We start from the raw sequence: 26,706 nt of genomic DNA on the forward strand, positions 1-26,706 counted from the left end.
ATGAATGGATGGAAATGTATGAGATTTTGGAAAGACAGGTGTTGGCTGGAATAGAGAAGAAACAGAAGGATAAGGAGAAAGAGAAATTGCGTAAGGTATGGGCTCAGATGGATTTGAAACGGACTCGAAGTTGGATGGAATTTAGTCAACAATTAAGGCAGAAAGAGGATGTTATAGTAAAACAGGTTCAGGACTTGGATGAGAAGGTGCAAAAACAATCACGGAAAGAAAAAAGAGAAGCTAAGCAGAAGCAAAAGGAAGCTGACGAGACTAGGCGCACATTGCATCAACTGACCCTGGCTGCAACAGCGATGGCCACAATAAAAACAGAACAAGAAAGCCATAAACGTAGTGTGACACCGTCTTCCCCCAAGCTCCCTCTTCCAGGACTTTACCCCTCCCTTCCAGTAGGGACAGATTCCTCCCCTGTACCTTTCCCCCCCCCTTACAATTCATAGGAAATGTATCCAATGTTGAAAATATGTGGAGAAATCGCTTGCGACCTGGAGGAGGAATTGACCCCCCAAGAAAAGCACCACATAGTTTCCATGTTGCGGGAAAGACGAACCAGGATGGGTGAAGAAAGAGCAGACCCATTCCAAGATCTCATAAATCTACAAGCAGAACCCCCCTCTGCTCCCCGGGTAAGTGCAGATGAAAGCACAGATGTTTATCCTTCCCTTCACGGCTCTCCAGCTACACCTAGAGGAGCTGCCTCAAGGGTCACTGACCCCAAGGGCAAACAATTCCTCCGCTGCTATGAGGACATGACTACACGTAAGGAGAAGGCTGTGGAGAGTTTGGCAGGTCAGTATACATCACCAGGTGAGTTCAAAAAATATCACAGATTAATTTTTCCAGAACAGGATGTTGACAAATATGAGGAGGAAAAGGAGGAGAACGATGACGACGAATCACCTCCACACCAACCACGTCTCCTCACCTCAAATCAGGATTTGGATAAGGTAAGACGAGTGAAACACAGTATGACTTTAAGAAGTGGAACTAAACAGCAGAGGGACGCAAAACATATGTTTCCTATGATAGCAACAGGAGCTGGTGTGCCTATTTATCAGCCACTCCCACTTAAGGATGTTTCAACACTGGCTGAACGTTTACAACGTGTGTCAAATGGAAGTCGCAATTTCCTCCAGCAATTATGCACAGTTATGCAAGGCCATGTTCCCTGTATGGGTGATTTAAGACAGATACTAGGTGTAACGGCCACAGTCACTGAGATCCAGTCTATTGAACAGCGTGCAGGTGTGCAGGACCACCCGGACTCCACTCTTTTAGTGGACGTTCAAGTTCCAGTTTTTACTGCAATCAGAGAACTTTTTCCAGATCCACAGATTGCAGCACCATCCAGCTTCCCCTACACTGGTAAGGAAGCCAACACACATTATTCTGAGTGTGTCCAGAAATGGACAGACAGCACAGGCAGAGATCCCAGCCTGTCACCTTCTGAAACGGTCATGTTTAGAACAGCGATCCTGGCAGGATTGCCGCAGGATCTGCAGGATTTATTAAAAGCAGACCCAGACTTGATGTCTGGTGATGAACCTAGATTTAAAAGACATTTGGATTATCATTGCAAATTATACTCGGAGAAAAAGGGCAAAGCAGAGGGAGAGGTTGAGCAACTGAGGACACAATTACTGAAACTTCAACTTGCACAGGCCAGAAAAGAATCCACTCAGGATAAAAAAGGTGTTAAAAAGGAGGATAACATGATGAGTTTAATCCCCTCAGAGCCAGCAGCAATGATGTGGCAGGCTCAGGCATTCAGAGGCCGGGGCAGGAGAAGGGCTGCATATTTTGGAGGACGTGGACCACCCAGGAGACCCCCCCCAGCAGCAGCTGGAGATGGATGCTTCATCTGTAGCGCTCCAGATCATTGGGTACAGAACTGCCCACAACGAGGTACCCAACAGCAACATGCACAGTCTAGGGGTCGAGGGCGACCTGGACAGCACCCACGACCGCTCCAAGCCCCTCCTCCACCGTGGAAAGAACCACAGGGGTGGCAAGTTGGACAATACCACTAGGGGTGCCCAGGAGGCCAGGAACCATTTGGTGATGCAGGAGCCATGGTCCCTTTCAAGCTCAGAGGTACTCCCATGATGGGACTGATAGACACTGGTGCCACCTGTTCCTCTATAAATTGTCAGTTGCCTCCATCTGCTCTGACAAATGAAAATATGAATCTTGTTGGCTTCTCTGGGAAACCCCAAAACCTGCAAAAGACCATTCCACTGACATTTCAACTGGCTGGTCAGACGGTGGAACATTCATTTGTGCATTCACCACAAACGCCTGTGAATCTGTTGGGACGGGACATTCTTGTCAAAACAGGAGCCAGCATCCTATGTTCTGCAGATGGGATACAGATCGCCTTCCCAAATGGACATGTTCTGGCTGGGTGCCATGCCACACACTATGATGGACAGTGGTTGCTGCAGCGTCAATCACAGCCAACCCCCACGGCAGACATCTATTGGGCCCTGCTAGACCCCGAGTCTTCTGACACGCCAGGTGTGTTCCACGAATTCCAGGTATGGAAGCCATGGATTCTGTCTTTGAAGGCCTATTTTCCGCCTCTGGATGACCTGCACTGCACACTATATTATGACAGAGAGGATGATCAACTATATCAGGAAGCATTTCATCAGGTAGAAGGCCACACGTGGCATTTGAACTCCACTGATATATATATCGGCCCTGAGGGTGTAGCAGCTCATTGTGCATTAACACATTCACAAATGCAATGGTATCGGATGTCAAACACAGCGGTACCGCACATTTCATTAGCATTATCCCCTGGTCACGAGGCTCGGCAACTAGGGCCTATGACAAAAAGGGGAGTTAACAACACAGATTGGCAAAACTGTGCTCTTCCAGGTGTCCAATTTTCTCCCTCCACAAAAATGTACAGGATAACTTTGCCTTTAACGACGAACTCCTCAGTCCTGGAGCATGTGTGCATCGCCAGACATCATGGAAGAGAGATGACAGATCATGAAGATGCAGAGGTGATGTTAAAAACACTGCCTGCCTCTTTATGGTCCACAGGTCCATTTGATGTTGGTTCATGCTCTGCCGTCCCTCCGGTGGAGATTCAGGTAACTGCAGGAGCACAGGTGTTCAGACCACAGTACCGATGGGTGCAGGAAGCAGATGCAGGGATGGAGGAAACTCTGACTGGGTTGTGGAACTCAGGTGTCATTGAGCATTCGCATTCTTCGTGGTGTACTCCTTTGAGACCGGTTTTAAAAGCAGATGGTAAAACTTATCGAATGGCACATGATTTAAGGGCTGTTAATGATGTAACCATCACTCCAGTCCTTCCTGTGCCTGATCCACATCGCATGCTTTCAACTTTAACCCCACAATGTGTGTGGTTCACTGCTATTGATTTTAGCAAACGCCTTCTTTTGCATTCCATTACATGAGAACAGCAGACACCTCTTCGCATTTCAGTATAAAGGTGTCCGCTTGCAGTACACACGCTTGCCACAAGGATTTAACAATTCTCCTGGCATTTTCAATCAATGTTTGAAGTCTCTTTTGCAGGATACTGTGCTTCCAGAGGGATGTGTTTTGTTGATGTATGTTGATGACCTTCTGCTCGCAGCTCCAACTGCGGAAACCTGTCTTCAGGCAACGAAAGATCTTCTCCTGAAGCTGTATGATTTGGGTTTCAAAGTCTCTCAGAAGAAACTGCAATGTTGCAGAAGGGAAGTCACATTTTTAGGCAGAACTGTTTCCAGCACAGGATCATCGATGTCCACAGAACATAGAATGTCTATTTTGCAGCATAAACGTCCAGAGACAGTAAGAGAAATGTTGGCATTTTTGGGTCTTTGTGGTTACAGCAGACATTTTCTTCCTTGTTTTGTGGAGCGCACTGCCCCCTTGAGGTCAATGATTAAAGAAAAGGGTGCAACTAACCTCGCGGCTGTGCTGGACTGGACCCCAGTGACTGATGAGATTTTTGTAACATTAGTGCAAGACATGGCATGCGCTGCTGCTCTCGCAGCCCCAGATTATACTCAGCCATTTTTTATCGATGCTACAATGACGCCCACAGTTGTTAATGCTGTTCTTTTCCAGAAAAATCAGGGCAGACGGGATGTGCTAATGTATTGTAGCATCTCCCTGGATGCCGTTGAAGCCCGTTCGCCACTATGTACTCGTTATGCTGCAGGTTTGGCGAAAGTGATTCTCAAAACAGCACACATCGTGATGTCACATCCGTTGATAATTTTGACGGAGCACTCAGTCACATCATATGTTGCGTCATCATCTTTCACGCTATCGTCTTTAAGACAGACGAGGCTGCTGAAAACTCTGACAGCTCCGAACATTCAGTACCAACACACTGGCATTAATATGTCAGAGGGAATTTCTATGGATCCTCATTCTTGCTCTGTAGCTGTGGCGAAAGAACTGCGAACCAGGCCAGATCTGGAAACGAAGCCTCTTCCAGAAGGAAGAATTCTCTTTACAGATGGTTGCTGTTTTCGCTCAACATCTGGAACTCTGCAGGCAGCGGCTGCTGTGGTGGAGTGCTCTAAAGGTGAGTTCATCACCCTAACATCACAAATTTTGACAGTTAAACCATCGGCCCAAGCAGCAGAGGTCTTAGCTCTGTGCTTGGCCCTTGAAACTGCACCTGGAGAACAGGTAACAGTATACTCTGACTCTGCTTATGCAGTGTCGGCTGCATTGTTAGATCTTGCTGCATGGAAGAGGAACTGTTTTCTTACAGCGAGAGGGGAGCCTATCGCTCATAAGGACCTGATGCAGCGCCTGGAGCTTGCACTGCAACTTCCCTCCAGAGTGGCTGTGGTCAAAGTTCCAGGTCACAGTAAAGGTAACACCCTGACAACACGAGGAAATAACGCTGCTGACGCGGCTGCTAAGGCAGCAGCAGGGTACACCCCCACACATCAAATGGTGAGTGTTTACACACCACCTGAGCTGTTGGACAGCCCCACACATGATGACCTGGTGACCCTGCAATCCACAACCTCGCCAGAGCAGAAATCATACTGGCTTCAAAAGGTTGCCGTGAGATCATCAGATGGCTTGTGGGTGGGTCCATATGGTCAGCCTGTGGTACCAGACGGACCTCTTCTTCAACGCATCCTCAAGGAAAGCCATGGTCCAGCGCATCTGGGACCATCTATCATGATGACAAAGCTGCTCATGTGGTGGCACCCCAGGTTGCGTGATGTCTGTCATGATTATGTGCACAACTGTACAGTGTGTCAGTCCTATAATGTTAGGCCCACCCTCAAACCTATGCCAGGGAGTTTTGACTCTGCCCCCTGGCCAGGAGCCGAGGTTGTGATTGACTACACTGACATGATCAACCCCGTGCAAGGTAAGCGATATTTGCTTGTTGTTGTTGATTCTTTTTCAGGGTGGCCTGAAGCTTATCCTTGCAAAAGAGAGGACTCCATCTCAGTGATCAAAGCACTGGTAAATCACTACATACCCACACATGGTTTCCCTGCTAAAATCAGATCTGATAATGGGACTCATTTTAACGGTAAGCACCTCCAGCAAGTTGAAGCCTCTCTTGGATTGCGACATAAGTTTGGTTGTGTTTACCATCCTTCTTCACAGGGCTCTGTGGAACGCATGAATCGCACGCTCAAAGAAAAATTGGCAAAAATATGCACCTCAACTAATATAGATTGGGTTACTGCTCTTCCTCTGGCTTTGTTAGCCGTCAGACAATCCGTAAATCGCAGAACAGGTTTCTCTCCGTTCCGGTAGATTAATGCCAGGTCCTTCGTCGACTATTAGACCCTTAGACGACGCCCACTCACCCAATAGGTCCTTGGTTACCTATTGGAAGTTGTTGCATGCTTTTGCCTCCACTTTTTCTGAGCAGGTTAAGGATAAGGACGAGCCTCCAGCTGAACCACCAGGTGATAACCTGGCTGACTGGACTCGCGTGTACCTGAAAGCGTTCAAAAGGAAGTGGTCAGAACCAAGGTGGACGGGTCCTTATCGTGTCACGGCTCGAACGACGTCTGCTGTGCAGCTGCAAGGCAGAGACAATAAGTGGTATCATTACTCGATGTTGCGACCTTGCTATTCACAGGACAGTGGACAGGACGCCTGATTGACCTTGACGGTGCACAGGACTGTTTGTTGTTTTTTGTGTTTACTTCCTTTTATATTTTTGCTTCATTTTATATTTTTGTTTCAATTTATGTTTTTACTTCAATTTCTATTTTTGCTTTAGATTAGGATTTTTACATTCAATTTCGATTTTTGGATTCAACTTATTTTTTCTATAATTTTGTCTAGTTTTGTATTTTGTGTTTGCCCCTGTCTGCCTTTGCAATGTTTCCTTCTACTACTGGCCTGGGCCTTCCTCAGGCCAAGAGAGGGAAATGGACATGGGGAGTTATCAGTTTTGTTATATTTTTCCTATTTCTTTTATGGATCTTCTTCCTTGATTTACCTGAGATTCGAGCTAATCGTACTAAATATAACCTGACTCAATCCCATAGGCAGACTGCTGCAGGACGTAACAGAACAAGGCGAAGTACATTTTATGATGCCTGGACGTATACCAGGGAAGCTGAACAACTCATGTGTGGCCCTCTTCCGCCCCCTTTAGGGTTCCCGTATTTTTGCTACAATCCCAATCAGACACTAGATGTGTTAATTATAGCACCAAGGGACAGTTTCAGACATAACCACTGGGGAACAGCAAGTAAGTGGCGAGGCTATCACTGGTACATTCGGGGATTGTTGGGGGATGGAGGATGGGGATCAATATTTAGATCCACAGCAGAATCATCTTGGAAGAAAGGTTCCTATGGGTGGACACCCCGAGCTCGTGAGTGGTCCAGAATAATTTCTAATTTTACTGTTTCAGATTCGTTTTTCACTTTCCGTGTTAACACCACTGGTCAGCCTTTCCCTGTTTCTACACAGGGTTACATCACTTTTTGCTCACGATTGCTCATTTGTGCATGGGCAAATGGAAAAGATCCGTGTTGGCAGATTATGTTTTGTCCAGACTTTAACGCTTCCACCACCACTCTCTTACGGACAGGATTAGGCTTCAGTCCAGTCAGACAGGTAAAAATCATAGAAGGAACTCCTTCCACAGATAATTGGTTCCAGATTGTGACAGGTATCAGCGGGGAAGCCAACAACTGGTTGCTGATGGTCGAACAAGCAGCAAATGTAATAAAGGAAGACTGTGTTGTGTGTATGGGACCCCGTCCTTTGTTACGTGTGGTTCCCGCAGCAGTTCCAGCAGAATGTGTCGCTGACTTAATGACTAGCACAATTCCTTTTAGCCCGGACTGTCGGAAACTGGATCGCTTTTATCCTCTGGCCCCCAGTGATAAAAGTAAGCCTGTTTTTGACCGACGTGTGGCCCCTCAAAATTTCTCATGTTTCGTGTTACGTAATGGAAATGGTAGTCGATTTATAGGTAATGTTACTGACAATTGGTGTAATGACACACAAGTTCTGACTCATTTCCAGCCACTCTCACGAGCGGATATTTGGATATGGTGTGGCACAAATCAAATATTTGACAGATTACCCCTGAATGCCGCCGGACGGTGTGCATTGGTCACTTTGATCTTACCCGTTTTTATTCAACCCACAGCTTTGACAGGTGTCCCACCCCCGCTGACCCACCAGCCTACCTGGAGACGGTCCAAGCGTGACACGGGCTGGATGGGCCAGAATGATCCGACATACATTGACTCTCTTGGTGTCCCTAGAGGCGTTCCAGATGAGTATAAATTAGTGAATCAGGTGGCTTCTGGGTTTGAGAGTATTCTCTTATGGATTACCCCTAATAAAAACGTTGACAGAATTAACTACATCCATTACAATGTTCAGAAGTTAGGCAATTACACTGTTGCAGGTTTTGAAGCTGTGCATGAACAATTGAAGGCCACCTCCCTCATGGCATTCCAAAACAGAATTGCATTAGATATGTTATTGGCGGAGAAATCTGGTGTTTGTGGTATTTTTGATGATCAGTGTTGTACTTTTATTCCCAATAATACGCAGGCTGGTGGTAAGTTGACAGTGGCTATTGACGGTATGCGCACATTAAATAAGAAAATGAAGGACCATTCAGGTGTTGACACATCCATGTGGGATGACTGGATGAAAGTGTTTGGTCCCTGGAAGAATTTGATCTCTTCTATTCTTGTTGCAGTTGCCGTTTTTACAGCTATTCTCACTCTGTGTGGTTGTTGCTGCATTCCCTGCATTAGGTCACTTCTGACACGCCTCATAGAGAAGGCGGTGGGCGACAAGGATCGTGAGCGTGGCCAATATGCCATGTTGCCTGTCAGTGATCCTTTTCCCCCACCCCAGCTGTCAACTCAGTTTGTGTGATTTTGTTCTGCCTTAACATGTCTCGCATTCCTCCCCCTTAATTCCAGGTGTTCTTTTGCTTTACAGGAACTGTTATCTTTTTTACGGTTATGCTTTTTTACTATTCGACTTTGACTTACACTGAATTAGACTTTGAATTTGTTTTATTTACCTTGTTTACTACTTTAATTTTGTACTATGTAACTTTACTTGATGACATTGTGCCAAGGGGTTAGGTCGATCTTGTAAGCATGGGCATCCTTCGGGGTGGTTGTCGCAGGAGCACGGAACCGTCGCGAGACTTTTCCTGTCAGACTACACACTGAATGTTTAACTGATGCTCCAGACAGGTTTCGCTCGCACGTTCATGCACGGACGCCTAACTCCTTTGAAATATTTTGTGTTCCAGATTGTGCGGGCTTTAGACCACAGCTGTCAGGTTAGGTTAGGTTTGTAATGTTTTGTTGTTTTTGAGTGTTGTAGTGTTAAGTCTTTTAGGTGATCACACTTTGTGTGATCAAGAGAGGGAAATGTAGAAAATGTATGTTTTAATATCTTATTCTTTATTATGTTACAGCTTTATCCTTAGTGTGAAGTGAACTTATTTTGAACTATCCAGATTTATGGTCGTGTGCCATTCCTTTTTGCTTTATGGTTGCAGCATCCTGTGAAGACATAGGATGTTCTTTGTGCAAACTTAGGTGTTTTTCTTAGGTGCCATAAATATGCCATGGGCGATATCCGTATCATCTGGGTTGAAGATTCTTCCCCTGGGAAAGTGTGAAGATTCGTGTTCTCATGTGGAGGTTGAAGCTGACCTTTGCTCTGGATACCGGTAAAAGGAACCTTGAGTTGTCCAGGAATGATTTACTCTGACCAGATGGGGACCCTCTTGATCATCGGACTGTGTGCGCCGGTGAAATGGGCCCCCGAGAGGCGGAGCGGATCCGAAGCTGGCAATCGTCAGCTATTGGCCAGAGGAAGCAGGCGGGCTATCAGCTGACGAATCAGAGCGACCAGGGGTGGAGGACCAGCGACCATGCTCTTTCCGGAAGGCGGGGATTCAAACACATCTTAAAAAGACTGTTTTCAAACTATTCCATTGTTCTTGGGTAAATCTACGAATAATTCGCATGTAACTTGTGCGTCAGTAGATCTTTACTTGAGAATCCAGATGTCTGCATTAATGTTTTAATCTGTGCTTTAGAACTATTGTCAGGGAAATAAACTCAGTGTATTTTTGAACCGGTTGAATCCTTGTTTGTTTTACCACTCTCGACTATCGAACACGCATGGATGGAAAGAACTGAAAAACGGACGATCTCTTTCCTTCAGTGCACATTTTGGTGACTTTTTGAGTAAACAGCGGGGATCAAATTTTCGCTGAAAGGCGCAGAAATCGTTCCAACTGAGAAAACAATATGGTTACTTGCAGTCAGTGACTGCTTCTGCAGACCATAATAAGGTATGAGGAACAGCAGTGCGCCACTTTGTGAGCTCGCCACGCGGACGCCGTTTGAAATCTACAACTTTTAATTGCAACATTTTTTCCACAGCATCTTGACGTTGATGGCCGAAAAGTCACGAGATGATCGATGAAAATTCCAACGACAGATGGCAGAAAATGGCCGCCAAACCGTAGGTCGTGTCGCCACCCCGTAATGATTTCAAAACTTCATATGGATATCACTGACAAGGAAAAAAGTCCAGGTTTGAGTCACTATAATCAGATGCTGAACTTAATCAATTTTGGTATCAGAATCAGAAATACGTTTTTGATCACACACGTGGGAAGTTTGTGCATAACCGTAGCAGCGTTGTAATCATAAAAGAAAATAGAATAATATAAAAACGAAATAATGTAAACAAATAAGGTGGTATAATTTAAAAACTATTTACAAATAGTACAGGCAAAAATGTGTAAAAGTTATGTCTTACCTTGTGAGTTATTGTACAGTGTTATTGTATTGGGTTGGAAGGATTTCCGGTATCGAACAGTTTTGGAGCGGAGCTGTCTGAGACTCTTAGAGAAGGAGCTTTGCTGTTTGTCCAGAACTGGGTGGAGAGGAAGGTCTGGGTTGTCCATGATGGATAAAAGCTTGATCAGTGACCTCCTCTCCACCATTGCTTCAAATGTTTCCAGTTTAGAGCCATTGACAGAACCCACCTTTCTGATCAGCTTATTGGCGTCACTGACTGTGATTTTGCTTCCCCAGCAGACCACAGAGGAGAACAAGATGCTGGTCACCACAGACTGGTAGAAGATCCCTAGCATCTTGCTGCACACATGAAAGGACCTCAGCTCCCTTAAGAAGTAGAGTCTACTGCAGGCCTTTCTCTCCCGCCCATTCCTCAAATCCGTACACCAGCCTCCTGTACTCTTCCTCCTGTCCACCGCTTATACAGAGAATTTCTGTAAGTGGCATGACTCTAAGGTGTACTGAAAATCTGATGTGTACAAGGTGAACAGGAATGGAAAGAGCACAGTGCCCTGTGGGGCTCCTACACCACTGAACATCACATCAGGCAGGACACCGCCCAGTCAGACAAATTGTAGCCTGTCAGGTCACTTCTTTCGGACCAAAGTCTCACTTTACCCGGCTTTGTGACTGTGCAGGTGGACAGAGATGCCACTGCATCCGGTAAGAAGAAAGCAGGGGGAATAATACTGTACATGAACAAGCGATGGTGCAATCCAACACGTCTGTGTCAAGGAGCGACTCTGTAGCCCGAATGTTGAAATTTTGGCGGCCGATATGTGGCCTTATTATTTGCCCCGGGAGTTTACATCCGCCATCGTGGTTACTGCTTACATTTCACCATCAGCTGAAGCTGACAACCATACTGACGTCATCAGCAACACTATTTCCTAGCTACAGGAACATCAACCAAATGCATTTATAGTCATCACTGGGGACTTTAAACACGTGACACTTTCTAAATTTACACAGTATGTGGACTGCCCCACCCGCGTAAACAAAACCCTTGATCTGCTGTATGCTAATGCACAGGGAGCATACAGCACCATTCGAGTACATTCCTTTGGTCAGAAGAATGTCTCTGTCCAAAAGGAAGGTGAAGAAGTGGACTCAAGAGGCTGAGGAGACCCTGCAGGACTGCTTTGAGTGCACAGACTGGGACACTCTCTGTCCGCTCTGCCCCATGGTGAGGACATCAGCAGCATGACTGACTGTATCACTGACTGTCTGCCGTTGATTACAAGTGACCTAAAAGGCCTGCTGAACAAGAAGAAGAGGGCCTTCAGGTCAGGAGACAAGGAGTGGCTGACGATGGTGCAGCACCAGCAGAGAGACAAGTTGAGGGAATGGAAGAATTCCTACAAGGGAAAGCTGGAGGCAAAACTCCAGCAAAACAGAGGTGTGGTCTGGGATGAAGAAGATCGCCGGATGTGGGGGGAGAAGCAGATTGTGTGAGGGTGACAGAGAAAGAGCTAACTACCTGAACAACATCTTCAATAGATTTAGCTCTCCCACTGCCCAGATCAACCCCACCCCCTCCTCCGACATTTTCACAACCCACCCACCCTTTCTTATGCAACTCCCCCCTCACCCCCTTCTTCCTGATCCTCCTTGTGCCCACCTGACCAAACTGAATCCACCCCCCACCCCCAGGATACTAAAGTCCTGCGCCACCCGGCTATCCACAGTTTTCCAGCGCCTCTTTAACATGAGCCTCAGTCTGGAGAGGATGCCGGCCACATGGAAAACCGCATGTCTGGTTCCTGTTCCCAAGAGGACTGCCCCCCTCTGGCCTTAGTGATTACCGTCTTGTTCGCCTGTCTACCATTGGGGCACGCCCTCGCGGAGACGCCCGCAAGGACACGCTGTTGATTGTTTTTATTTGAATTGTGTGACCATCTGATGATAGGATTAAATGGAAAAGCAAAAGAAAAAACAATCGGGCGATCAAAACAGAAAACACAAAAGGGACAAAGATGTGGTGTGAATAAAGAAAAGTTTATCTAAATAGTTGAGAGACAGCAGATACGTTATAGAAGTGTTAAAAACAGGCTTGAAAAACATTCAGGTTAAAGCTACCAGTAAAATGGTTACAAAAATGACTTGCAGCTGTACTGAGCAATCAAATCAAAGAAAGGCTTTTATTTTAAAATAATGATGACGTACTTCCGTCTTTTTACCGCTTTAGTGCAGCTATGGTGAAGACATTCTAGACGAATCCGTGAAGGAAGCCACAGGAAAGTAAGCAAAAGTAAGCTAAATCCACCAAGTGGACATAGTATTTACATGAATGATCAGTTTGACTGCCTTTTCACTGTTTTCTTTTCTTTCTCCTTTTTTATTTTATCTTTTTCAAATATGATAGACAACTATTACACCGAACAGTGAAGGTAACTGTGAGCTTAAAATATATTTTTGTAAGTAAATGTGTTAAAATTACCTCTTTATTTCTTTTTTTCTTCTTTTTACACTGCCATGTGCTTTATGCTAATGCAAATTGTAGGTGCTAATGATATTTATAAAGAAACAAAATATACAGCAATTGACTATTAAAACATTACTTTTGTAATTCTTTGTCTGAGCAAATTAGATTTTTTATGGCAATTTTCATTTTTTTCCTTTTATTTTTGATGTTGTTGTTTTTGTTTATTGTAACTAAAATATACTTTGTACTTCATCAAAAAATTTAAGTTGTGAATAATCTGTTATGTTTATAAATGAGAATAATTGATTGATTTCAAGCATTGGATTCAAAACAATAAAGAATTCATAGAGATTTATCAAACTCATTACAGAAATGATTAAATAACTAAAATATATTTTATCTAAGTTGTTATGCTATTTTTTGTTCATTTGAGCTTGTATTGTGATTTTTCTTGCAGTTACAAACTTGGAAAAGTCCTGCACCGTTACCAAATTCTGCTGAAGAAATTTAAACGGTGCAGGAAAGCACGACCCCACATGTCGCCAGTGTAATATAGACAAAAATACAATAGATCTTACTGTAACTATTGCAGAAATGACTTTGGCTGGAAAAGGTGAGAATCTGGGGCGATTTCCGGTTTTATGGTGGGTGACAAACTCATGAGCCATGCAAAGGAGTGTGAATCATTCCTGGAACAACACAAAACTCTGGAAGAAAAGTGTTCTTTGGAATGCTCCTTTTTACTGTTTTGTTGAGAACTTAAAACAAATTTTATTGTGATGACACTTTGGATGCTGCAGAAGTGTGTCATATTAAAGATTGTTGTTTTCACTGCTGTCTTGTTCCTCTTTAATTTGCCTCATGTTACAAGAAGTAATCAGGCCAGAATATGTTTTTACAATGCAGTTACTTCACCTTTACCAACAAGTTAGCATTGTCTCATTTGGTAAGGTCGGAAGACCAAGTGTGTATGTAAACTGTATGGGAGGGTAATTCGTGAACATACCCAGCACTTACTACTGAAAATACTATGTAATAGAGTGGAAATAGGGCTGACTTTCTTTTACAGTCCAGTTTCATTGTACTTAAGAGGTAGGTACCAAGTAATATTCAAGTGAACATACCCAGCATTTACTACTGAAAGTACAATGTAGTTGAATGGAAATAGGGCTGCCTTTCTTTTACAGTCCAGTTTCATTGTACTTAAGTGGTAGTTTCTGAGGTAAATTCATGGTAAATACCATGAAACATACGAGTGCAGACCTAAAGGTCAAGGTACTCTATTTGTACTAACCTTGTACTTACATGTGGTAAGTACCACAAAAGACACCTTTGCACAATATGTAAATACCCAGTAAGTATATTATAAATACCCAGTATGTACCACAATGGTATGAACCAAATTGTACCACATAAATACACAGTAAGTACCATGTAAGTACCCAGTAAGTTCCATAAAAAGTACCACGTAAACACACTGTAAGTACCCAGTAATTTTCATAAAAAGTACCATGTAAATACACTGAAAGTACCCACTAGTTACACAATAAGTACCATGTAAAAAAAACAACTTAAGTACACTGTAAGTACTATACTGTAAAAGAAAGCATTACCAAAAATAGATATCCTTTTATCCCTGTTGCTGACACTGTTTGCCTGCAGCCTTCCCCAAATCTCACCTAGATTTTGACCACCCCATCTCTCCTTTTATGATCTTGTGCCTGTTATCGACTCCTGCCTGCCTGACCCTGATTTAGCTTTATGGACTCTTAGCTGCGCTTATAAGCCTGCTGCATTTGGAGCTAGCCGTCTGCCTGTTCTTGTGACATCTATAAAATCTACTATGTAAAAGCCCATTCTTTCATACAGTCTTCTCTTTATAAACACCAACCTGAAAACAACTGTGTATGAATGCACTCTGCATTCTGCCACATCCTGCTCTCATTTATCAACAGAAGGTCTAAGTTAAACAAGAAATAAATATGCAAACAGTCATGAGCAGATATTGTCAGCCAATTGGGAACTAGAAAATGGAGCAGGTTGGAGGTTCCTGACAGATGTGAAACCCTGGAAAGGTTTTGGTCAGGAAGCCTCAGTTTAGACCTTTCACAGAAGAACTAGCTGAGACGCAGCATGTTGCAAGAGAAGCTAATAACTTCAGTTCGACATTGATAACAGCTCAAGAGAGTAAAGAAATGACTTGAGAACAGAAACTTGACTAATGGCATCACCCAACAACTAACTATGATTGGAAAAAAAGTTTTTGTGTTATTATTCATATTCTCCAAAAAATGACCAAAATATCATAATTTCTTTCAAACTTATGAGCACAACTGTAAAGTGGCCAGTGAATGTAGAAATGTGTTGCTGCACGTAAATAGTAAATGGTAAAATTGTGTATACTTTTGTAGCACTACCTTCTTTTAAGGCGCAAAGCAATTTACAGTCACAGTACTATTTTACCATGTAGACACACATTCACACACTGCTGCTGGCAAAAACTGGCACCAGACACTGCACCAAGGTTGGTGTCTTGCCCCAAGGACACACATGGATGAGCAGGGTGGGAACCGAACCTGCACCACAGCCGTCCTACATATTAAAGACACCAGTAACTCCTCATTCACAGCAAGATTCAGAGTGCTCTTTGACACAATTAGATTTAAAGTTCTGGAGCACATGTGGGTGATTCCACGCCTTGAGGGTTGATAATGTCTCTTCTCAGTCAATACTTTATAAATAGGCGACAAACAAACACATTGGAGCATAAAATGTGTTTCATGTGTGTATGAGAGCCATTGCTATGAAGGTGTGTAGTTTCTTTTGTTTTTCATTTTCTTTTTTTAAACCATAAAATATCTCAAATTTTGCCGTGGAGAATTCGTCAGTGCCTAATGCACAGTTCTACGAAGATTTGTGCAAAAGAGTATCTTTATTTTTTGAATGTTCTTTCTCTAGAAGTACTAAACATTGGCACTTTCCACTTATGATCTATGTAAACATATTTCTATCTGAGAGATGTAACTTATTTGGGGTGTAGAGACCATTACAAATGAGGCCCCCAGAATTGGCACAGTTTAAGTGTGACTCACAACAGCATCTGGCTCAAAGTCCATGCACAAGGTCCACATACATTTAAGTTTTCATTCAGACGTGCTTTATTCCACTCTCATGCAACAAATGAACAAGAATTTTTTAGTTTCTCCAACATAAGTGTTTTTGAAATTGACAGGAAACAGAGTAAGTAGTAAGAGGGAGGGGGGCTTTTAGCATTTTGATCTTTGACAAAAGAATTTAAAAGAAAATTAAAACGTCTGAATAAAAACCGTCATCCAGATACACTTCATCACTGATGAGTCATCTAATCAATGATGAAGCTCAGAAGAAGCTCAACATGCAGAGAATGATCAACAAATGATACAAAACACAGAAAAACCAAGAAAATACAAAGTATGTGTCAAAACAGTTTTTCACAAAGCAACAATCTATTGTGCAGCTGGGGATGGTAAAGATGTATAAAAAAGTGGGGGGCATAGACAAGAATGAGAAAAAATGAGTTCAAATAAAAACCTGGGATCACAATAAGTGTGCAAGGACTGACTGAGTACCTGGGAGGAAACAGCATCCGTGTAGCTGCTGAGTGTGTCCTCAGAGAACTTAGCAAGCTAAGAGGAGAGGAAATTCCAGTTACAACATAAGGAGGACTCTCACTTTCTTTGTCTGTGTCTGCCCCGCTGTACCTCTCTGAACTTCTCTCTCCTTACTCGCCAGCCTGGTGCCTCAGATCAGCTGATCAGCTGCTTCTGGAGGTACCAAGGTCCAGATGGAAGCTCAGAGGGGACAGAGCTTTTGCTGTCGCTGCTCCAAAGCTTTGGAACTCTCTGCCACTGCCCATAAGAGAAGCTCCATCACTGCCCATTTTTAAAACCCGCCTGAAAACCCATTTTTATGCTCTGGCTTTTAATACAACATGAGACTTCTGTTATCGCTGTCTTGCTGTACTGGTTTTATTTTTTTTATCTCTCTATATTTAATCTTGTGTTTTAAATATTTTTAAATGTTTAATAATTTTAAGATGTTTTAGTGTTTATTTTCTTCATTTCTCATGTTCAGCACTTTGTGTTGGCTGCTGTAGATTGAAAGTGATACATAAATAAAGATGAGTTGAGTTGTGTGTGACTGTGTATAAATCTCTCTCTGTGTGATTGTCTCTGTGTATAAATCACTGTGTTTTACTGTCTCTGTATAAGACTGTGAATGTCTGTGTGTGGCCATCTCTGTTTGTCTGTGTGCTACTATCTTAGTCTGTCTGTAAGCTTCTCTATGTGTGCATGTCTCGGTCTATCTGTGTGGGAATGTTTCTGTCTATATGTGAGTTAATGTCTGTCTATCTGGGTGAATGTCTGTCAAAATGTGTGTGCATGTGTCTGACTGTCTGTGTAGGTGTGATTGTGTGTGCATGTGTCTGTGTATTAATGTCTTTGTTTCTATTTGTGTATGAATGTCTGCATGTGTGTGAATGTCTCTCTGAGTGAATGTCTCTGTGTGCAAATGTTTTAAATGTGCTTGAGTAACTGTGCGTGTGACTGTCTCCGTCTGTGTGTGTGTCCTTTTGCATCTGTTTGTTTTCTACTGTTTATGCATATAAAATCTCCTGTCCTATGTTATTGCCGTCCAATCCTGAGGATCTTGTAAGTAACACACTCGAGTTTAAGTTCATTCTTATCGCCGCAGGAGGCTCAGCTGTATTATGAAGAGCAATCTGAAGTAATTCATTTATTAAAGAAACACTTTAGTTTTTTTCCTTAGATCATTTTTACTTTATAAAGTTTTATTATGGAAGACGTTACCATCAGTGGCTACATCAATGACGTGCGGTCAGGTGAGGGAAGTGAGGCACAGCCTCACGTGTCATTATTGTAATAAATTAGAAAAAGGTAAATTAAGTAGCTATCATTTACCAGTGATCTGTGTTAAATATACATTATCAGTTAACACGTTTTCCACAGTTTCTAAGGTCAAAATCGCAGAATTTGAGTGTTGCACGTTAACAGGCGGTGCGGAAACTTCGGGTGAGGCTCTGAACTGCTGTGCCTCATGTCTGACGGCAGGACACAATGTTAACAGAGACGTGCGCTGAAAACACTGCTGTAGGTCTGTAGAAAAGGCTTTAGGTGAAGCAAGCCTCACCAGCAGGGGGGCAGACGTGAGCTGACAGCTACTTTGTAGCTACACTGGTGCCGTAGAAAATGACCAGAGGACGTCTTTCTCCATTGAGAGGGATAAACTCATTAAACTAAAGGAAAATAAGAAAGACTTCTCCAACAGATCATATAGCTTTTTGTGAAGAAGGATCGGCTCACTGACTCAAAAAGTAAGGGCAAACATGTTTTTCTTCTTTTTTAAAAATAACATGGGAGTAAGTGGGAAAAAAATGTAAGTGTAATCATTTATTTTATTTTTATGATCATTTTCACAGACAACATTTGATAACACTGATTAAAGCATCAGAATTTGAAGTAGGACAAATACCAGAAATAGTTACTGAGGGTCAAATGTGTGCTGAACACATCTGTATACTTTCATTTGTTTATATATATAATTTATACACAAAAAGAGTATTCTATCCATGTCTATAAAAGAAATATTCTCTGTAGGACAAAAATTTTCTTGTGTGTATTTTATAAGCTGTTAGCTGCAGTTGGATGAATGGTGAAATATTTAGTTCTTGCATGGTAAATCTGACTCCAGAGGAGTCAGTGCCTCACCAGCCATCAACCTCACCGCACATCCCTGGGCTACATAGGGATCATCCTCAGACTCAATCTAGGGGATATCCCAAACAGTTGATAAATAATTCCTTTTTAAAAGTATACATGTTGATCTTTTCCTATGAATTTATTCTTTTAATTTAGACTGCTGTATCAATGTGTGGTACAGCTGCAAAAAGTTAATGTCTTCAAAGAGATGTTCAGGACAAGATTAATGGAACTTTTCTTTAACATTCAGGAGCAAGGAAGCAAACACATTTCGTCTGGAAAGACAGCTTACACTCCTACCACAGGGAGTTCTCTGTGGTTCCACCTGACAGTGGCACTGCAACAGGAGGTGCAGAGCAGTCACATTCTCCAGCAGTTTCTTCCTACATGTCATTGAACACTCTGAAAGAAAATCTATTTTTGACCGATGTGTTTGGATAAATCAACGGAAAAGGTAATACTCAAATCCGTAATGATATTAAATTACTATGAAATAGTTAATAATTATAATCTTTTTATTCATTTATTTTAGTTCCACCTAGATGTTTCTCTGTTTCATCATTGCAATACAATATGGCTTTTTTTTTTCTTCAGTGTCCAGACTCATCTAAGAACAGAGGAAGCGTGTGTGGATCCTCACCAGGCCAGCTGGCGATACACGGTTGAACTCTGCCAGCACTCGAGCCTCCCCAAAGGCGTTCACCAGCACCCACATCACTGGGAAAAGCAGGGGCAGTATGGGTAGGATGCCCATCACCTGTTCAAAAAGAATTTATGGGAGATTTTTATTTCATTTTGGCCGCATGCACCTCACTTATGGAGGAGGATAGCCTCTACCTGAAGCTGGATGAAATTATATCGGGCAGGTGTGAGGCTGGGGGCATTGCAGAAGAAACGCACGGCATTCACAACCAGGAAGACCACCTGCAGGAGAAACTGTGAATTATAGGCTTTGATAAAAGCATCACTGTGAGCATGCAATAACTTATTGTCTCACCAGAACCACAGGACACACACGCTTCATGATGATGGACTGAACAGTGAACCGCTCGTTGTCAAGGACAGTGACAGGCCGGGACAGGGCAAAATCCAGACTACTCCTGTGGGAGGAACCAAACAAACACTAATATGTCATGTGGTTTTCCTCTTAATTTAATTAATTGTAAATCCCTGACAACAATCTCAGACACCTGTGATAATTAGTTTGCCAGGTGAGTTTAGTTAAAGAAAAAAACTACTAAAGAAGGACGTTCCAGGTTATTAGGCAGACCAAAATTTTCGAGCGATATGGTCCTCCACCCCGCACACTGAACATCGGCGCCCCACAGGGCTGTGTGCTAAGCCCCCTGCTGTACAGCCTCTACACCTATGACTGCAGCCCAGCCCACAACAACAACTGCATCATCAAGTTTGCAGACGACACCACGGTGGTCAGACTCATTCCCAGGGGGGATGAGTCTGCCTACAGGGATGAAGTCCTGAAGTTGACAACCTGGTCCTCGGAGAACAACCCCACCCTGGGAAAACCAGGGAGATCATAGTCGACTTCAGGAAACATGGCGCGGACCCAACCCCCCTCCTTATTAATGGGGAGCACGTGGAGAAGGTCCACACCTTCAGGTTCCTCGGCATCACCATCTCTGCTGACCTCTCCTGGACAGCCAATACCACTGCTAGGCCTGCACAACATACCGCAAAATTATCGTTATCGCGACATCAAGCTGTGCAATATGCATACCGCAAAAGACGGCGAAAATCGCAATAAATGGTTACCTTGACCCTTGTGCTATCCTTGGCACTTTAACATTGGGAGTGGGGTCATCTAGACCCACTAGACAGTGCACTGAACCTTTTTTCTTCAATGATTTGTGATCTTCACTGGTGTCCATGGATTACATGAAATCTTTCCACATTTATCCACCTTTGTCATGGTAGAGAGAACACGTCAAAGTAAGGGGGGGGGGGTCATCTAAGATAGCACAAGAGTTAAATGTGCTAAAACAAACTCATGGCATCTTGAAATATTGAATAAATGAAATAAATCCCTTTATGCATTTAACCAATCGGAAGGACCCGTTTACACTGTTGATCAATCAAATGAGCCCTTTTATGTTTGATGTTTGCCTCCTATGTTGACAAGGGTCATTTGGAGTATAATTTTTATACTGTTGCATTGAAATGGAAATGATGTTTTTGGTTGGTTTGATATTTGTTTATATACCGCAAATTGTATCGTTATCGCAATATTAATCACCAATATCGCATATCGCGAGTTTTCCTCATATCGTGCAGCCCTAACCACTGCCATCATCAAGAAGGCTCAGCAGCGTCTGCACTTCCTGAGGGTCTTCAGGAAGAACAACATCAGCACCAACCGGCTGCTGACCTACCAGTCATCCATCCAGAGCCTGCTTACATACTGTATAACTGTTTGGTTCGGCAGATGCACGGCCGCGGATAAAAAGAGTCTGCAGAGAGTCGTGGAGACGGCTCAGAAAATCATTGGGTGCCCTCTCCCCACCCTGACGGACATTTACTCCGCGCGCTCCATCACTAGGGTTCATAACATCATCAAGGACAGTTCACACCCCGGCTCAGACCTGTTCAACCTGATGCCCTCTGGGAGGCGCTACAGAAGCATCAGAAGCAAAACCAACAGACTAAAAAACAGCTTCTTTCCGAAGGCAATAACAATCCTCAATTCCCAAATGCACAGACAAAAATTCATATTCCTGTCAACTCTCTACCTCATTACCACCTCTTGCACTTCTCACATGTTTACACACAGTTTTCATACGCAATTTTGCACAATTATTTCGGCACTCTTCATTACAGTTTATATTTGCACACTTGTATATACTGTTTGTTTGATTTTATTGTATTACAGTGTTTCTTTTATTATTTTTCCCTTCCTTGCTGTTCTTGCACTGATGGCGATGCTTAAATCTCATTGTACTATGCACAATGACAATAAAGCAAATCTATCTATCTATCTAAAAACATTAGTATGAACATTGTACTATTACGAGATTTGTGGCTGATTCAAAGCACACACAAGTTCATACAGTTAATGGCAGAAAGAGGAAGATTTCTGCCAGACAAATACATCAGATCAAGAGAGCAGCTACTACAATACCAAGCACATATTTGAAGCTGTTGGTGTCAAAACATCAAGGAGTAGGTATGTAAACCTCCGTGAACCTATTGGGCAACCCCTAAACCACACACACAAGCAGAAACAGCTGCAGTGGGCCCAGACACACGTGAAGACTAATTTCTAAACCAGAGGTGTCAAACTCATTTTGGTTCGGGGGCCAAATTCAACCCGTCTGATCTCAAGTGGGCCGGACCAGCAACATAAAGGCAAAATAACAGCTTTGTTTTTGTTAATCTCCTCAATTGAAAAACTTGCCTCAACCAACATGGTAGCCTAATCATTTATTATTACACATTCATTCACAGAGATAAATGGATCTTAAATAAAATTTATTTCACTTAAGAAAAGGTCTATTCAATTTTATATAGACTGAATCTTTTACATCTGACACTGAAGCAATCCCGATAATAAACTCAAGAGGGGCTACAGAAAAAAATGAAACACCCTGCTTAAAGTATAAAAATGTCCAAACCATTAAAAAATAAGCTTGATTAAACTTGCAAACATTAGTGAACATAAAAATTTGGAATTAACCTCCATTTCTCTCCTGAAACTTCACCTGGCCATCACGATCAGGATTAAGATCCTGTGCAGAAACACATTTACTGCCATTCACATGTGCAAAACACAATGAAATGTCCAAGAATCTTTTCCTGGTTGCTACCTGAATTTTGTGGCAACACCTGCTCTCTTCCTGACCTTTGATGGGGCGCCATCAGTGACCAGACTGACGTTACATGACCATTTTACTCAAACATAGTCTGGTGCAGTAACTAGAGAGCTGACTATGTCATCAGCTGTTGCTGTGTCCGCTGTGACGGTCTGTTCAACACCTCTAATAAATACAGTCAGGACCATAAATATTTGGACAGAGACACATTCTTTCTAATTTTGTTTCTGTACATTACCACAGTGAATTTTAAATAAAACAACTCAGATGCCATCGAAGTGCATACTTTCAGCTTTCATTCCATGGGTTGAACAAAAAGATTGCATGAAAATGTGAAAAACTAAAGCATTTTTAAACACAATCCCTTAATTTCATGGGCCCGTAAGTAATTGGATAATTGACTTCCATGCTATTGCATGGGCAGGTGTGGGCAATTCCCTTGTTATGTCATTATGAGTGAAGCAGATAAAAGGCCTGGAGTTGATGAGAGAACTCATGCTTGCTGTGAACAGACAACATGCTGTCAAAGGAGCTCTCCATGCAGGTGAAACGAGCCATCATTAAGCTGAGAAAACAGAAAAAAACCATGCGAGAAATTGCTACAGTAGTAGCAGTAAACCACTCAGAAAAGCCTCAAGGATAGGAAGTGGGAAACTGATCCAAATGGCTCTTTAAGAGATACAGGTTGCTGAACCCTGATCTAGCACATCCAAGTGCATTCCAGGTTTGTATTGTAACATTATCATGTATATAGTAAAATGTTTAGTTAGAAAAACAATGTTGCTGCATAATGAGGAAATAAAACACTTTATGTTCTTAATTTGTTATTTATTTATTTTTCGTCCTCAAAAAGTATCGACAAGAGTATCGTTAAAATACCGGATTGATAAGCAGTATTAATAAGAGTAGTAGTACCGTTAAAACCTTAACGATACCCATCCCTATCTGTGTTGTCGGTGCTTTCATCAATAGCAAGCGAAAATGCAATAAATGACTGGATTCCTTCATTTGGCTGTCCAAGTTTCCCCAGAGATGTTGTATTTGGAGTTGTAATCCTTGACAGACTCATGTTGGCAAAGGTTGAATGCTGTTTGGGGCACAAGACTTCTACAGCCTTCTGCATTTTTTCACAAGTTCACCGTCCGAAAATGGATTGGATGTTTGCTCCAACTTGTTTGCATTGAGGTGTCTGTCACTGCTCCATCACTGACGTCACGGCTGCAGTAAATGTAAACAGTTGTTTTTTCTGTCCAGCTAATAGTTGGTAAATCTTCTCTTTACTTAACTGCAAACTGTTAAACTTTCCTTAATGGTGAGTCTCATAGTGGTGCTGAATGTTATATTCTTTGAGTACTGCGACCTGTTGATGACATACCAAGCATGCAGGTTTTGCATTCAGCTCCATGAACAAATAAAACTCGGTCCAATTTTCCTGGAAAGTTCAGCACTCCACTTCAACATGATTGACACCCCTGTTCTAAACAGTCTTGTTCACTGATGAGTGCCATGCAACCCTAAATAGTCCAGATGGATGGAGTAGTTAGTGATGGCCACCATGTCCCACCAAGGCTACGATGTCATCAAGGAGGTGGCAGAATCATGTTTTGGGCCGGGATCATGGGGAGAGAGCTGGTTAGCTACTTTAGGGTCCCTGAAGGTGTGAAAATGACCTCTGAAAAGTATGTGAAGCTTCTAACTGACATATTGTGACATCCTGCAAAGAAATTTAAGCAAAAACTATCTAAAAACTCACAAGTTTAATGGATGCAAAAATTATGAAGCTATTACAAAATAAAGGGTCCTATCTTAAAATGTAACTTGACCTATTAAGAAGTTTTTGATTGGAAAAGTGTTTGATTTCAGTTAATAATGCAGCAAATTCAACAACTGTCCATTTTCAGTTCTTTCAAAACTACAGTGCGGCAATTATTTGCAAATTATGGTGGAAAATAAGTATTTTCGGTCAATAACAAAATTTCAACTAGATATTTTGTTCTATGCCATTTGTTGGCAATGACGGCAGTCAAACATTTTCTGTAAGTCTTCAAAAGGTTTTCACAAACTGTTTTTGGCCCATTCCTCCATGCAGATCTCCTCTAGAGTAGTGATGTTTTAGGGTTGTCGATGGGCAACAAAGACTTTAAACTCCCTCCCCTTTTTCTCAACCCCAAGATTTTCTATGGGATTGAGATCAAAAGACTGGCTAGGCAACTCCTGGACCTTGATGTGCTTATTAAGCTACTCTTTTGTTACCTCTGCCGTGTGTTTGGGACCGTTGTCATGCTGAAAGGCCAAGCCATGTTTCATCTGACCATAGGACATTCTCCCAATCCTCTTCTGGATCATCCAAATGCTTTCTAGCAAACTTTAGAAGGCCCTGCACATGTACTGGCTTTTGCAGGGGGACATTTCTAGCATTGCAGGATCTCACTCCCTGTCTGCATAGTGTGTTACTGATGTAGCCTTGGTTTCTGTGGTCCCAGCTTTCTGTAAGTCATTCGCTAGGTGGTTCTGGGATAACTGCTCACTGTTCTTGCAATCATTTTGACCCCATGGGGTTAGATCTTGCGGGGAGCCCCAGATTGAGTGAGATCATTAATGGTCCTGTATGTCTTCCATTTCCCAATAATTGCTACCACAGTTGATTTCTTCACACCAAGCTCCTTACCTATTGCAATTTTGTTTCTGGTGTCCTTAGACAGGTCTTTGGTCTTGGCCATAGTTGTCTGAAATGTACCGTTCTCCTCCAAAACCAGACGTCCATCGGATTGCCAGATGGAAAAGCGTGATTCTTCACTCCAACAAATGCATCTCGACTATTCTAGAGTCCGGTGGTGGTGTAGTGTAACACTGCTGCATCCCACACTTTGCATTACACTTGGTGATATGTGGCTTTGAGGCAGCTGCTCAGCTATGGAAACCCATTCCATGAAGCTCTTTGTGTACTGTACTTGGGCTAATATGAAGGTTACATGAAGTTTGGAGCTCTGTAGCAATTGATTGCGCAGAAAGTTTGTGACCACTGTGCCCTATGCGCTTCGGCATTCGCTGACCCCTCGCCATCAGTTTACGTGGCCTACAACTTTGTGGCTTGATTACTGTTGTTCCCAAACTTATCCATTTTGTTTTGATGGAGTTGACAGTGGAGGCTGCATGGTGGTGTGGTGGTTAGCGCTCTTGCCTAACAGCAAGAAAGCCCCCGGTTCAAGTCCGGGCTGGGGGTCCTTTTAAGGGACCTTTTTGTGTGGAGTTTGCATGTTCTCCGCATGCATGTGTGGGTTTTCTCCGGGGACTCCGGCTTCTTCCCACCGTCCAAAAACATGCTTCATAGGTTATTGTTACGTGGAGAGTCTTTCGGGGGTGGATGAGCTTTCTTCTTGCTTTGGATTATTAGTTATGTTAATTGAACGCAGTGGTATCTCCATCTCCATCTCCTTTCTTCTAGGTTGGACGTCATTGCCTCGTCGTCCTGGTTGGCCTGTCACTCCATCTACAGCGTTGGCCCCGCCCCTCTGCGCTGGAGGCACGGACACATAAGCTGACGTGGCCCAAGCACCAGGGCGGCTGACTCTTCAGCTCGCCATTTGTGTTCTGTGCACATATTTGTGTTTCGTTTCGGTTCTTGGCACATTAGAATGATTTCTACTTATCCTCGCCATGTTTACATGCTTCTTTTTACGGGCATATGTTCTTTGATTATTGTTAACAGTGTCTACATCACGTTGTGATCCCATGTGGGAGGATATCTGTGTGACAGAACCAGTTGTAGCTTATTGCTCCGAATAAATCAGTTAATACGGATTTGTTGTATTGCTGATTCCCTTTTCCCTCCCACACCCCGGGGTCGTAACAGTTAATTTGTTACTCTAAATTGTCCCTAGATGTGAATGTGCATGGTTGTTTTATTCGTGTTGCCCTGCGACAGACTGGACGGATGGATTCAATTCAATTATACTTTTTTAATACCAAAAAAATGGAAATTTAAGTTCCAGTTCAACTTGATCAAGATCAGACGTACAACAACAGAAATACACACACATTTCGAAGTTGATGTAGGTCTTACATTTGTGACGCAGGCCGTGACTTATTGCGTTTCATGACTGCCAATAATTGAACGAGCGCAAGCTAACTGAGCGAGTGTATTCAGGAACTGAGTGAGCAAACCTTACAAGTGCGCAAGCGCAATGCTAACCGAGCGACCCCGCATTTTACAACTGCACGGTTGCAATCCTAAATGAGCGGCAATCCTACGCGCTCGCTGGGTTTGTGCGCAGTGTTCAGGGGGTGCTTTTGTCACGTGGGGGCGGTAACCTATCTGGTTGATCCGATTGGCCGATATT

The 26,706-nt window shown here is 43.0% G+C and overlaps 2 protein-coding genes across 5 annotated transcripts in view; one reads left to right on the top strand and one right to left on the bottom strand.

The window, feature by feature from the left end:
* The window catches only part of tmem94 (transmembrane protein 94), a 170,986-nt gene that overhangs the window by 92,540 nt on the left and 51,740 nt on the right, over positions 1–26,706 (bottom strand). For 2 of the 3 annotated variants that reach the window (XM_078937017.1, XM_078937018.1), the window contains exons 8-10: positions 19,537–19,639; positions 19,377–19,463; positions 19,180–19,296 (exon numbers count right to left, since the gene is read on the bottom strand). In XM_078937017.1, coding sequence (XP_078793143.1) covers positions 19,180–19,296; positions 19,377–19,463; positions 19,537–19,639 — 307 coding nt within the window. Of the gene's footprint in view, positions 1–16,388; positions 16,446–19,179; positions 19,297–19,376; positions 19,464–19,536; positions 19,640–26,706 lie in introns of all 3 variants that reach the window. The other variant, XM_078937016.1, reaches the window with a different exon arrangement.
* Positions 1,245–5,916, top strand: LOC105358070 (protein NYNRIN-like). Of its 2 annotated transcripts, XM_078937020.1 has the most exons (3): positions 1,310–1,383; positions 3,073–3,122; positions 3,635–5,916. In XM_078937020.1, the coding sequence occupies exons 2-3, from the start codon at positions 3,092–3,094 to the stop codon at positions 5,785–5,787; spliced, it is 2,184 nt and encodes a 727-aa protein (XP_078793146.1). In that variant the 5' UTR covers positions 1,310–1,383; positions 3,073–3,091; the 3' UTR covers positions 5,788–5,916. The 2 variants fall into 2 exon arrangements, 1 of the variants encoding a protein (XP_078793146.1); XR_013651398.1 differs by lacking the exons at positions 3,073–3,122; positions 3,635–5,916 and adding an exon at positions 1,753–1,885 and having other exon boundaries at positions 1,245–1,383.

This window comes from Oryzias latipes, chromosome 19 (assembly GCF_053564925.1).
Source record: "Oryzias latipes strain Hd-rR chromosome 19, Olatipes_Hd-rR_3.1".
NCBI classification, from domain to species: domain Eukaryota; kingdom Metazoa; phylum Chordata; class Actinopteri; order Beloniformes; family Adrianichthyidae; genus Oryzias; species Oryzias latipes.